The sequence below is a fragment of the Macrotis lagotis genome, chromosome X (genome assembly GCF_037893015.1).
Source record: "Macrotis lagotis isolate mMagLag1 chromosome X, bilby.v1.9.chrom.fasta, whole genome shotgun sequence".
Classification (NCBI taxonomy): domain Eukaryota; kingdom Metazoa; phylum Chordata; class Mammalia; order Peramelemorphia; family Peramelidae; genus Macrotis; species Macrotis lagotis.
In genome coordinates, this window is record NC_133666.1 from 657,369,448 (window position 1) to 657,384,547 (window position 15,100).

Consider the following 15,100-nt stretch of genomic DNA (forward strand, 5'->3'; position numbering starts at 1 on the left):
ACAATGGAAAGCTGCTTCTTCAGTTGGTCATGCCCACATCAATGGATATTGCAACAATAGTCTGAATTATTTAAACACATCTAACAAGACGGATTTGGGCAGTCAGCGTATTAAAAAGAAGAGGAAACAAATGGATATTTCCTGAGGAGAGTATTAGGAAACACAATTTGTCAATGTAGAAAGCATCAGTGGAATGGAAACAGTGTGCCCCCCCCCCCATCCCTAATGAATACTTCAGGCAGTTGAGGGTTCCAACATATTACTGGGAGGAAACCATTTGGGGGGGGGGGTCCTTATAATAAAGTCATTTCTCTATATTCTTAGGAAGAGGAGAAGCAGGGAATGACATTTCCGTTAACCAAAGCTCCTCCATTTCCTTCCTGAGGCTGAGAGGAAGGAACTTGGGGTTTAGTTGCAGCTTCAGGTACTCTGTTGTGTCCTCAACATGGGCAACTTTGCCCTTTGCCTAGATCCAGTGCTGTTGATTCCTAGAGTAAGTTCCGGGGGCAGGTCCCTGCCGGACTCCATCTCACTCCTCCTCTCCCCAGAATAAGGTCGCACATAGAGGTACCTCTCGAGGGGGTATCTTTCTCTCGGGATTATTCAAAGACGTCCCAGACAAGTGAGGGATGGGACAGGGGGTTGAGGGGCCGGACAGAAGCATGTGACTACCTAAGTCCCCCACAGACTCGCATACACCCCACAGACGGGGCTGCAACCACGCTGAAGGGGAGGAGGCAAGGGGGCTAGGGTCGCGAAAGGCCCTGGCACAGACTGGTCTCGCCTCTTCCCTTTTGTCCCTTGAGCCTCAGGGCAGGCCAGACGTGCCCCTCACCTGGAGCTCTCCGGGTGCTGGAGGCAGGACGGGCAGGACCGGGGGCTGGCTGCCCGGGAGGGTGTTTCCCACGTCCTTAGATGCCTTTGGCTTCAGAAGCCCGGCTGAGCGTGTCCAGCCCGCACCGTCCACGGGCAGCAGAGCGGCGGGAACTCGCTGCACCGGGCTGGGGCCGGCCTCGCCCCCCGCCCAGGCCCGCCCGGCCGCCCGGGTGCCCCCGGGAACCCCGCGGGCAGGGCCGGGCCGGGCCGGGGAGGGGCGGGGACTGGGAGGAGGCCGAGGCCGAGGGGCTCCGCCGTGTGCATGCTGATGAGTGCCGAGCTGCCGCGTCACTCCGCATCGGCGCCGTGGCCGTGGGGCGGGCTGGAGCCGGCAGAGGCTGAGAGCGCGCGGAGCCGGCCAGCCCGCCGCCTCGCCCTCGCTGCTCTCCCTTCGGCCCCGGCCCCGGCCCCGGCCCGCCCGGCCCCGGAGGCTTCCGCGCAGCCCAGTGGCCCCGGGCCCGCCCCGCGCCCCGCTGCCCGGCCTCGGGCCCCCGCCCCGGTGGTCCTGCTCTCCCCGGGGCTGCGGGCTAGGCTGCGCCCCTCCGGAGGATGCCGGCTGCGCCCCGCGCTGCGCCCCGCGCCCTGAGCTCGGGGCCGGGCAGCGGCGGCCGGGCGGCCCGGCGGCTGTAGCGGCGCCGCCCGCGGCCGAGGGCCAGAGGCGGGGGCCGGAGCGGCGCGGAGCCGCGGTGCTGAAGCGGACAGCTCCCGGCCCGGCCCCGGCCCGGCGCGTCCGGGCTCCCCCGCGGGCGGCGGGCGCGGCGCGGGCTCCGGCGCCTGCCCATGGTGCCCGGGGCGGCTGGCCGGGCGGGCATGCCCCGCGGCTGAAGCGGCCCCCGCCCGCCCCAGCCGCGTTCATGGCGGTGGCCAGGAAAATCAAAACTTTGCTGACGGTGAACATCCTGGTGTTCGTGGGCATCATCCTCTTCTCCGTGTACTGCCGGCTGCAGGACCGCTCCCAGGAGCTGGTGCAGATCGTGCGCAGCGCCGACCGCCGGGTGCGCAGCCGGCACGCCAGGGCGGGGGTGATCCTGGACCGGGAGGCTATCCTGCAACGCCTCGACCACCTGGAGGAGGTGGTCTACAACCAGCTCAATGGTGAGGCCGGCGGCAGGGAGGCACGGGGAGGGGGCTGGGCGCCCGCGGAGAGCCCCCCGTCACCCCGAGGGGGCGCGGGAGCACTGTCCCGCCCGTGTTCTTGGGGAAGAGGAACCAGGGGCGGCTCCCAGGGCATTGGTGGGGTCGGGTCTCTGTCCGAGGGGAGCAACAGCAGACTTCCCTCGGCCTTTGGAGCCCTTCCCAACCCGGGGAATCCTCCTCTGGGAAGGGGTGTGGGTGGACGGAGGACCTGGCTTCCTAGCTTCTGCGCCTGTCAGGGCTCTGCTTGGGATGTGCACCCTTCATCGATTTACTCAATAAATATTGAGACAGGGCTTACTCCAAATTGGCATCTTGTCTGAACTTTTGAGACGGTTCCCTTAGAGTCTTCCCAGCAGGGAATGACGTTGTCTGGGGAAGGAAGGGGCTGTTTCCTGGTCAGCAGCTGAAAGGCGAAAGGCTGGGAAACAAGTTACTCTCTTCTTCCCTTCCTTGAAAAGAAAGGATGAAGTCGGGAAGTGGAAGAGGGGGAGCGAAACAAAAAGGGAAGGAGAGCCGGTTCAGAGCCACGCCAACGGAACGGAGAGGCCAGGCAGCCATCGCTTTTCGGGCTGCCCGGGTTTAGAACTGGTCTTCGAATTCACTTTGATTTCCCCCCCCCCCCCAAATGAAAATGCTGCTCTCCATGGCCGTAGGCTCCTTCCCCATCCCTTTGCAAACTGCCCTCTCCGTGAGCCATATCGGGAAAACCTTCAATAAAAAATGCTCGAAGCCTGGCGACTCCTGGTTGACTATGAGGAGAGCAAACTGAAAGTCACAGCTTCGGAGTGGGTGATTGGCACATTATTACTTTCAGGCAGGCCCCGAGATGAAGCTACTTTGGTAGTAGTGGCTTGAAGCTCCAGGGCCCTTGAAACATCCATTCTAAACTCGGCTTTAAAATGACATTGAACTTTCTTCCATCGATTGGTCAGGGGAACTTCAGTCTGGAAGATAAATCTATATTAGTGTCACTGTAATTCACACCTAAGGAAGGCCATATGATGGAAACCTGAACTTCCTCCACTTTGTACTGCAGGAAAGGAAAGGGACCCTGGCATAGATTTGGTGCTGGAGGTGGGCTAGGCTACTGCTTCTGAGATGCACTGAGGCATCAGAGAAGAAAGAAAGTTGTGGGGTGTGTGTGTGTGTGTGTGTGTGTGTGTGTGTGTGTGTGTGTGTGTACTATTAGTAGTTTTCTATAGTGACAGCTCTGGAAAGACTGAAAAGGGCTGTCTTTTGTTTATACACAATCAGTCTGCTACCTGCAAGTTTCCCCCCATGCAGTAATAGCAACAGAGCCATGTAGGAGGGAGCCTGTCTCAGAGCTCCCCCTGGGGAGGCAGAGACTTCTAATCTAGAACTTGCCATGATACTTTCTCTGTTGGAGCCCAGGAAATAGAGGATCCTATTCTTACAGCTGGAAGAGAACTCAGAGGCTATCTAGTTCAACCCCCCCCCCCCCTCCTTTTGCAGATCAGAAAACAAAGGCCCACAAAGATGAAGTTGTTTGCTCAAGGTCATACACTCTTGTGGAGAAATCAGATTTTGAATCTACCATCTACATATATTGCATTTCCTTCTGAAGGGGAGAGCAGGACCACTTAGGGCAGGATTTTTAACCCTCTTTGTTTCATGAACTCATTTGGCTGATTGGTGGAGTCTAGGGACCCCTTCTCAGAATAATATCTTTAACTGTATAAAATAAAATATATAAAAATATAAAGAAATTAGTTCTAAAGAAAAAATTCTCAGGTTTTTTTTTTAATTCCATGGATCCTATCAAATCTCTTTATAATTCCTTTAAGGTCTAGAGCTCCTGTATTAAAGGGTCTAGGAAGGCCAAGGCAAGAACTCATGTTGGATATATTTAGATAAGACAAAAACCTACCCTGTGACTAATTAAGTCAAAGCAGAAGCCCTTGAAGGATTTTATTTGACCTATAGAGAAATCTTTATTGGAAATCACTAAACCTCTGTAGGAACCTTCAGTGGGTTCAGTTTGGCCAGGGTAGTAACCCTGGGTAACAGTTGGATGGGAATTTATATGGGTCCAGGTAGAGAAAGGCAGGAACTGTGGGTGAGTCTAGTTAAAATAGTTCTAGAACCTTTAATGGACCCATTTAGTGAATCTGATTAGGGAAGGGGTCAGAATTTTTACTGGGCCACTAGAGGGCAGGGACTTGAAACCTTATTGGTTCTGCTAAGGGTACTGGAAACCTCAGAACAGAGGCTCTTACCTTAAAATCTATGAACTAAATAAAAAAAAACCCGAACTATTTTGATAACTGTATTCCAATATGCTGTTTCCTTCATATCCCTATGTATTTTGTTTTATACATTTAAGAATATTATTCTGAAATACTGTCCATAAGCTTTGCCAGACTGTCAAAGTGGTCCATGATGCACAGCAAAAATATTAAGAACCCCTGCTGTCCTGGTTAGGACTGGGCAGGAATCCTTGGTGTTTCTAGTTAAGTCAGGGCAGGAACTCTTGGTGGGCTCATTTACCCAGAAGTCTTAGAACAGGATTTTCACTCAGATCTCTGAAATACCCCCCATACCTGCATGCTGGGCTGTTTAAATCTTTATGTGGTCTTCCAAAATTCTCTTTGAGAGAGCATAGGGCATCATCCTTATTTCATAAGCTCTTTCTCATCATACACACAACTCGTGATTTTCCTTTTGAAGTGATTTAGCAATGAGCCTTATGGCTCTTCTGTCCTATTCCTCCAGGTTGGGGGGGGGGGAGAGAAAGAAAAAGAGGATAGGGGAAACAGGGAAAAGTTGAGTCGAAGCTTAATCTTGGCTATTTCATCAATGTGACTCATCACCGCAGAACAGCACATCCCTGTAAGAGCATGCAGCTCCATTGAAATCTATTTGCCAGGATGTTATGAGCTGTTTTATGGGGAGAACTAGAGGATTATATAAAAACATTGGCAACATGCTGGGGTTGTATAACATCATGATAACTGGTGCTCGGCTGCTAAGGGCTTCCCTCCCTCATTCTTCAAGGTGATAGGGACCCAAGGTGTATGATGACAAAAAACTCCCAGATATTTGGCTCTATTTTCCTAATAAGAAGAAACTATTGGCATTGTACAAGAGTGAGGGAGCAGCAAAATCTTTTCTTTCTTTAGTAAGCACATAGGGCTTCTTTTAAGAAATCATAAGAATTCAGGTAATTGTTTGGATGGTTACTCTGTAAAAAGTATTAAGGAAGCAAACAGGTAGAGCTCTCTTCTCTCAGTTCCCTTCATTAGGGGCACCTATGCCTTTAGGGTCACCTATACCTTGACTTACCTCAACCAGGATGAAACCTTTGTGGGGAAGATCACATTCACATCCCATAATGGTGCAACAATTGCATTTCCACCTCCTTTAAGCCCTAAAAGAAAAAATGACCTAAATATAAAAATTCACATCATTAAACATAGAAGAAAATGGATATTACCACCTATCATAGCTATGTATGGGGAAATACTAAATGACATGAGGGAAGAAGGGATCTCAAAAGATAAAACAGATCATCCTTGTTACATAAAGCTGAAATGCTCTTACATGAACAAAATCAATGCAGCTAAGCTATAAAGGAAAACCTGTTTAAGAAATTTTTTTCATTGACTATCTTTTGTTTTTGTTCACTTCATTTTAAAAAATTCATAATGCTCATCTTAATTCTGAGATGTGGAAGAAAGGGGGAAATGAAATCCAAAGAGAATTGAAACAAGTGAGAACACAAAGAATTACAGGTTTTGACAATAGACCAGAGTGGGAATGGGAAAGTTTTCTCCCTAGCTACAGGGGAATTATTTTGTGCTTAAGACCAACATTTCAGGATAGAGTACTGGCCCTGGAGTCAGGAGGACCTGAGTTCAAATCCAACCTCAGACACTTAATAATTACCTAGCTGTATGACCCTGGGCAAGTCACTTAACTCCACTACCTTGCAAAAACAAAAAAAAAAGACCAACACTTCAAAAAACAAAACTTATGAGAATTGTCTGAAGACAGCAATGATTATTTTTTCTCCCTGGTCTTGCCATACTGGGATCAAAATATTCTATGGTTTCCATAATATTCATGTCTTCTTTCACCTAGCCAAAGATCATCACATTCTTTCCATCTAACTAATCAATATTAACAACTTTTATTATCTATTATCTATTTGTGGAAAACTGATAGTTGGGTGTATCCTAGACAAAATGTGAGTGCTAGTGAACTTCAGAATGAAGCCTCATCCACACTTTTTTTCTCAATAGATAGACTAGTCACTAGTTACATTATGGTGTGTGAAATCATCATGCTAGCACATAAACCCAGTAATGACTCTGTAAAATCAAGATCTCTTGTTACCAAATCCATTCTTTTCAGTGTTCAGAGAACTATGGTCTTTCAATTAGAGTCTGCACCTAGCTGGAAAGCAAATCTATCAATAGTGAGGTCGGAGTACATTATGGGTTGGACTTGGCCATGAATGGCTGGAGTGGGGGCAATAGTGGAGGAGACAGTGGAAATAGTGTCAGTGGCATTGATATGTAGCAGACAAGACTCCAGTGGTAGTGTCTGCAAAACCCAATGAATATCTTAATAAAATTCGATTATCAAATGCATTTAAAAAAATCAAGATAAATATTTAAGACAATGAGTCATTCCCCCAATAAATAGTTTAATAAAAGATATGGAAGGAAAGTTTTCAAAAGAATTACAAACTATTAAAAATAATAGCAAAGATTACTCCATGTAACTAATAATAAGAGAGATGTATGTTAGTCTCGGATTTCCTCTGACACTCTGAAAATTAGCAGGAATCTCAAAGGCTCGAAATATTATTAGAGCATCCATATGAAGACAAGCATACCCTGTTGGTAGAGCTGTGAATTGGTCCAGTCATTCTAGAAAGCAATTTGGAATGCCTTAAAGCTACTAAAATACATACCCATTGATCCAGAGATCTCATGGGCATATACATACAAGAAGTCAATGAAGGAAGTTTTCATATATGCCAAGATATTCTTCACAACAGAAAAGCATAAAAACATAGAAAAGAATAAAGACACAGTACACACCCACACACACAGAGAGAAAGGACTAAAAAACAGTACTCACACACCATCTAGGAAATAGATTTTTTTATTCATTTTTTTGCAAGGCAAATGGGGTGGGTTAAGTGACTTGCCCAAGGCCACACAGCTAGGTAATTATTAAGCAAATGAGGTTGTATTTAAACTCAGGTCCTCCTGACTCCAGGGCTGGTGCTCTATCCACTGCACCACCTAGCTACCCCTTGATTCAACTTTTAAAAACCTGTGAGTCCTTGATTTAGTACAGTTTAATGAAAAGGATGCTGGATTTAGAATCAAATGACCTAAGTTCAAACCTGATTTTTTCCCCTTACTACCTATTTGCCATGGACAAGTTCCTTTTTAGTCTCCTGGCCATTTTTCTCCTAATCTGCATAATGTAAGGGTTGATCCAACTGAACACTAAGGTTTCCTTCCAACTTTAAATCCATGTTCCTATGAGAGAACTATGAACTTGGAGTCAGGAAGATCTTGTTTTGGATCCTTTCTTAGAGGGGATCCTGTAACTCACAGACTCCTTGAGTCTCAGATTCATCATTTGTAAAATAAAGGGGTGAACTAGAAAGTCACCACAGTCCCTTCAAACTTATTGATGTCATAGCTGCCATCAAGGCACCCACAGTATATGACTGGATAATTGAGATTAATGCAGCGAAAGCACCACAAGGAAGCTTACAATTTAATATGGGAAAAGTGTGGTTATTAGAGGTCAGGGAAAAAAGAAATCTGATGTTAATTGTCTTAGTCATGGAGGACTTCTTAGAGGAGTCAGGGCTGCCAAATTTATAGAATTTTTGGAATCAGTAAGGAGGAAATCACAACCTTAGGGTTTCCCGAAGTACTTTTAAGTGGGTCGAATCTTAGACCTAAAAGAGTAGGAAAGAAATACCATTCCTTGTTTATTTTCCTTCTTAGTATCTTCTCTGTTAGAAACCTTTCTTGGAGAAAGCTGGTGTCCAGGAAGACTCTAGCTCTTTCAGTGTGAGAGAAGTTTTCCTTGGGATGATGAGTGTGATATGAACAAATGAATGAATGAATGAATGAATGAATGAATGAGTCAGACAGTTATTCAATTAAAGAGCAAATCAATGAAAAGCAGTAGTTTTGCACTTACTATGTCCTAGAAAAAAGAGAAATAGCTTTGTCCTTCAAGGAGCTTACATTCCAATAAGGATATAGGAGAATTATGACTAGAGAAGGGCATATTGATCTAGGAAGTCTGGTGTGGTAGGAATGGCAATGGACTCAAAGTCAGATAGAGTCCTATCTTTTCCATTTATTAACTAGATAATCTCATTTCAGCTTCCTGTCTCAGGTTTCTCATTTGTAAAAAATAGAAATATAATTCTATACAAGTATTCTTTTGAGGGCTATTTTAAATAAACTGTAAATGTGAGCTATTTGAAGAAGATAGCAGAAAAGGCTCTCCCAATTTCCAATGTCATCAATTTTGTCCAAAGGGTAGAGTGGCCTGTCCTTGCTCATCTCAAAGATATGCCCAACTCATATCAGAGAAATAATACAACAGACCCAGAAAGGGGCCATCCAACTTATCTTAAGAGTTCTAATAAATGTCGGCCCACTAGTTTCCATTGTAGCCCTTTCCATTTGTAAATAACTCCTTGTTAGGAAGTCTTTTACTGATATCAAGCCTAAATGTTTAAGGCAGCAACTTGCAATGTAAGCTATCTCACAATAATAGCATCCATTCACAGGATTATTGTGAGGATCACAACTTAGTAAAGTGATTTACAAACCATGAAGTATGATGTAAATGCTAGATGTTATTAGGATTACTTCATTAGTTCATGCTACCTTTGTATGCATGTGGGGCAAAAAACTTGCAGATTGCATGTTCAGTGTGGTTGTGGGTGAATAGAGTAGACCAAACCAATAAGATATTTCTGTGGACTAAAAAGAAGATGAGAATATTAATTTCCAGGCCACCAAATATTCAACAAGCACCTACAATAGGCAAGACATTGCTCCAAAGGCTAAAGATACAAAGAAAGGCAAAATCAGTCCCTGCTCTCTAGGAGCTCCATTGAATAATGCACTAGATTTCTCACATCTCTGCTTCATTTTAACTTTTGATTCTTCTGTGTCATGGCTGGGGATTCCCAACCAGACAATGAGACAAACCTTTTGCTCCTTCCCTCTGCCCCAATATTAACCAGGACCTATCACCAAAAGGCAATAAAATTCAGACATTTGAGAACCTTCCTCCTGGTTAAATCCACAAACTCAGCAAACCTTAGAATTTGTTTTTACTTTGTATGCACTTAGCACATTGTCCAAGACATAGGAAGTATTTTATAAATGCTAATTGATTGTCTGAGTTCTATATCCCTGAAAGATTCACAAAGACCTTTCTTCTCAATAATCCTGAAAGCTAGATTTGTATGAGTATTGGAATAGTTGTGGCACTGTAAAAAAAAAAAATCACTAAATTTGAAGTTAACTTGAGTTTGAATCCTACCTTCACTGTCCCTGTAACCCTGTGACCTCAAGAAAGTTCTATGACTATTTCTTCTGTAAAATGAAGGGATTAGACTAGAAGAAGCTGCAACATTTGTGATCCCCATTTGCTAATTGAACTTAATTTATTTATTTGAACATAATTTATTGAATATAAGAGAAGGGAAAATGAACCACAGAATATATCATCACTGGGAAGAGAAAATTGTTCAGTAGTGGACCACATAATATATATATATAATATATATATATATATATATATATATATATATATATATATATATATATGTATATATACATACAATATATATATATGTATATATACATATATATATATATATATATATATATATATATATGCATGTATGAGTGGCATTTTTTTTACACAACTGTTAACCAATCTGCTAGGATTAAGAAAGATCATTTAAACTTAATACAGGTTATAACAGTCTTTTTGATAACCTAATGTTATCTAGTGAAATAAAAATATTTTTGCTAAAAATGTCAGACTGTATCCTGAAGTTAGGCCAATTGTGCTCCATTTGGCCTGCAGACCTATGCTACCCACCCAGGATTTAGTCCAATGGTTCATTTTACAAATAAAAATGCTCAGACACCAATAAGGAGAAGTGACTTATCCAAGGTCACTTATCTGGTAAGTAGCAGAGTCCTATTGGGAAACTCTAGAGAAGAACATTATAGGGGGTAAGGCTGCCACTAATGCTATAATTAGAAGAAAGGGACCCCAAACTCCTGAATAGTGCCAGCCAAGGCAGGAAGCCAACAACCAGCCAGAAACTCATGGAGGCAGTTGACCCAATTCAACAATTTCTTTCTAAATGAAGAGTGTGTTTGAGGCTGTGTAATCTGACTGGGACCTGAAGAAAAATCCTCTCTGTGACATCCTCATCAGGTACATCCAACCAGGTACAATAATGCCAAAACTCTTCCTTCCCAAGGTAGTCTATTCCCTTTGGGGCAGCCCTGAGCACTCGGAAGTTTTTCCCTGACATTGCCTAAATCTTCCTTTAGCAACTTCCACCCATTGTTCCTAATTCTTTCCTCCATGGTCAAACTGAATAATTCTAATCCTGGTTTCATATGACAACCCTTCAAACATTGGAAGACTATCCCCTTGAGGCTTATCTAGGCTAAATATTACTGCAAATGACCTTTATGTATCATGAGCATGAGGCCCTTCATTATTCTAAGGTTGCCATCCTTTAACTGATCGATACTTTTCCTAAAATTTGGTGCTCAGAATAGAGCATAATATTCCAAAGTTTGTCTGGCTAGTACATAATACAATAGGACTACCATCTCCCTTTTCCCGAAAACTCCCTTTTTCTATGCCTCTCAATTCAGACTAAGACCTCATCAGTTTTGAGGTTTCTTTATTGCACTATTAATCCACATCAAGAAATTCCTAGTTTTTTCCAGATGAATCACTATTTAACCATACTTTTTTCCCTATCTTGAAAATAAGAAGGCATTTTCATTTCAATCTAAATGCATGCCTTTAAATTTGTCTCTATTCAATTTCATTTTATTCTATTTGGCCCCACTTTATGGCTTGTTGAGATCTTTTTAGATTCCGATTCTGTCAGCCAACATGTTCCTCCAAGCTTTGTGTCACCTGTAAATTTGATGGACATGATATTTCTGCCTTTATCCAACTCATTATTGAAAATATTAATTAGTCCAGGATCAAGTACAGATTCCTGTAATCCTTTAGAGCCCTTCTTCCAAGTTGGAGCCATTAATGAATATTATTCGGTTCTGGGCATCCACGCAGAAGCAATGAATCCTGAAATCTCAGAGTTTATGGGACCCCAAGATACAAGAAGGGAGAGAGGGAAAAGAAATGGAGACAGAAGAAAAAGGAGTAGCAGAAAAGGATTAGGGAAAGGAGAAGGCTCATCTGGTTGGGGGCTGGTAGAGTATGACTTGAAAGAACTCCAGAGAATAATCTGGATATAGAATGGGTCAAAATCTGTAGTTAATTTCTACATTGGAAAATCCAATATTGAAAGCTGGCTTTATTTTTATTACTTGTACAATATTGTCACAACCTCTTTGAGGCTTCCCCCTCTGTAAAATAAAAATACTCTCAGTCCCTTTCAATTCTAAATGCTATGAACAGGCCATCTAACAAAGAGATAATGTCTAAATAATATCTAAATAAATGTCTAAAAATAGTGTCTAAGAAGATATGAGGAACTGGGTGGCCATAGGGTCAGGACTTCTCCAAATGGGGAAGGCTTTTGATTTTCATCACCAGTCCGTCTATAGATTCTTATAGATTACCTACTGAGTTTATAGTCCTGTAGTGGTCATCTTGCTGACTATCCTTAGAGATTATTTTGTTTGTAAAAAAGGTAAATATGCCTGATCCTTAAGGAGTTTCCTTGTCAGTTTTCTGTGAGAAGTTAATCTCTGAAAAGATTTTCAATTTATTTGACTTGGGATCAGAAGTCAACTTCATTGGAAAGTTTTCCATATACCTAAGGGAATTTCATTCTCTTAATTGCTTAGCCAAGGACATGGAGTAGTTCCATATACACTTTATCAATCTTTGCCTTCATCCTTCCCCCATGTAAGCCTTCCAAGGCCTAATTTTTTTCAGTCTTTTTTCTCCTGGCTGGTCATCAGAATTTAAGAATCCCAAGGTGTCATCATAAAGAAAATAGCTCAGGGCTCCAATTGTTATAATAAAAACTGGCATTTGTGTGGGAGGGAGGCAGAAAGGGAATCAACATTTATTAAATGTCTACTCTGTCCCAGATACTGTGTTAAATGCTTTACAAATTTTATCTCATTTGCATGGCACTTGAAGGTGTAGGGAAAAGAAGGCTGACTGGACAAAGGATTTGAGTTTAAGCTACCTCTGCTGTTTACTTGCCACGGGCAAGTTACTGTTCATCTCTGGGTCTCAGTTTCTTCATATGTAAACTCAGAGATTTGGATTTGATGGCCCTGATCTCTAGATCTATGGTCCTGTGTACATTATCTCATGTGACTATCACAACAAGATTACATGTGTGGGCATGCATGGAGTATCAGTTAGCTGTGCCAGCATACCTTCTCTCTCTCTCTCTCTCTCTGTCTCTCTCTCTCACCTTAGAAATATCATTGAACCTTCCACAAAAGGACCTCCCTCCTTTACAGTTACAGGAGTGTCAATTCACTCATATATTCATAGGCCATTATGGGAAGGGAAAAGGTCAGTGGTAATTCTTGTCCCTTTGGGGCAAGCTAGCTCTTTAGGGCACCCCTAAATCTTATTCTGTGTCTTCCATTCTGATTCCACCTAGCTGCTAGTGCCTTCTTAAAATATATTTGTATTTATTTGGTATATATATATATATATATATATATATATATATATATGTTATGTCTGAACTTATTTTAATTATGTTTATTTGTGCATGTTGTATCTACTGGTAGACTCTAAGTTTCATGTAGGCAGGCTTGTTTCATGTCTATCATTATAACCCCAGAGCCTATCATAGTCCTGACACATAGTGGGTGATTGATAAATAACAGCTGATTGATTATCGTTAGATAGATAGCCATTTGGATAGACGATATAGTTAATTACAAACAGTTTTCTATTTTGCCTTCACCCAAAGAGATCCTCTATCATGTACAACCTTTCACAACCTTTTGATACTTTCCCTCTCTGTGAATGAGGATGTTTGTTGATGGAGCTGTAAACCCATCCAACCTTTCCAGAGAGCAATTTGGAATTATGACCAAAGGGCAATAAAAGTGTGCATACCCTTTGATCCAGTAATACCATTACTGGGTCTATATCTTGAAGAGATCATGAAAAAAGGGTAAAAACCCCACAAGTAGGGGCAGCTAGGTAGTTCAGTGGATAGAGCACTAGCCCTAGAGTCAGGAGGACCTGAATTCAAATCCAGCCTCAGACAATTAATAATTGCCTAGCTGTGTGATCTTGGGCAAATCACTTAACCCCATCACCCTGAAAAAACAAAACAAAACAAAAAACCCACATGTACAAAAATATTCATAGCAGCTCTATTTATAGTGGCAAAAAATTGGAAATTGAGGGGATATCCATAAATTGGGGAAATGGCTGAACAAATTGTGCTGTGTGTGTGTGTGTGATGGAACACTATTGTTAGAATCTAGGAGGGGGGCAGCTAGGTGGTGCAGTGGATAGAGCACCAGTCCTGGAGTCAGGAGTAACTGAGTTCAAATCCATCCTCAGACACTTAATAATTACCTAGCTGTGTGGCCTTGGGCAAGCCACTTAACTCCATTGCCTTGCAAAAAAAAAACTTAAAAAAAAGAATCTAGGAGGGATGGGATTTCAGAAAAGCTTGGAAAAACTTGCATGAATTGAGGCTGAACGAGATGAGCAAAACCAGAAGAACATTGTACACCTTAACAGCAACATGGGGATGATGATCAACCTTAATGGACTTGCTCATTCCATCAGTACAATAATCAGGGACAATTTTAGGGAATCTCTGATGGAGAATACCATCTGTACCCAGAGAAGGAGCTGTGGAGTTTAAATGAAGACCAAGGATTATTACCTTCAATTTTTTTTAAAAAAGTTGTCTTATGTACTACATAATTTTGCTATCTCTAATATTATATTTCTTTCCCAAGGATATGTTTTTTCCTCTCAACACATTCAATTTTTAAGGGTTTTTTTTGCAAGGTAATGGGGTCAAGTTGCTTGCCTAAGGCCACACAGCTAGGCAATCATATCTGAGGTCAGATTTGAGCTCAGGTCCTCCTGACTCCAGGACTGGTGCTTTATCCACTATGCCACCTAGCAGCCCCAGCACATTCAATTTTGATCAATGCATAGCATGGAAACAATGTAAGGTTATCAGACAGCCTTCTATGGGGGGGGGGAAGGGGGGGAGGAAATTGTAAAATTCAAAACCTTACAGAAATGATAGGTAGAAAATATCATTGTATATAATTGGAAGACAAAATATTTATATAATTAAAAAAATGAGAATGTTGTCAGGCCCCTTCTAGTTATAAATGCTAGGAGCAGATCATCCAATAGATGTCTGTATAATGTCTAAATAAACTAAAGGAATATGAGGAATGGGGTGGAGATAGGGTCAGGATTTCCCCAAATAAGGAAGATAGATAGATAGATAGATAGATAGATAGATAGATAGATAGATAGATGATAGACTCTTATAAATTGTTAGCTAGACAGAGATCAATAGATTCTTAGATAGACATTGATTATTAGAGAGACATGAAGAGATAATTAGATGAACAGGTAGAAACTGATCAATTATTAGGCACATAGAGACTGATAGATTATTAGATAGATATAGATAATTAAATAGATGGAGCTAGACCATTTATTGAGCATTTAAAATTCTGTGATTAAATAATGACAATACAAATATAAGCAAAAAAACAGTCTTGCCCTCAGGAAGTTTACATTCTAATGGAAGAAACAATAGAAGTAGGCAAACTGAAAAGCAGGCCAGATATCAAGGAGATGGTTCCCTGAATAG

The 15,100-nt window shown here is 42.5% G+C and overlaps 1 protein-coding gene across 1 annotated transcript in view; it reads left to right on the top strand.

Annotated features, from left to right (window-relative positions):
- The first annotated feature begins 1,730 nt into the window (after nucleotides 1–1,730).
- The window catches only part of GALNT9 (polypeptide N-acetylgalactosaminyltransferase 9), a 303,470-nt gene continuing 290,100 nt past the window's right edge, over nucleotides 1,731–15,100 (top strand). The window contains exon 1 of the mRNA XM_074200460.1: nucleotides 1,731–1,971. Within this exon, the coding sequence (XP_074056561.1) occupies nucleotides 1,731–1,971 (241 nt within the window). The remainder of the gene's footprint in view (nucleotides 1,972–15,100) is intronic.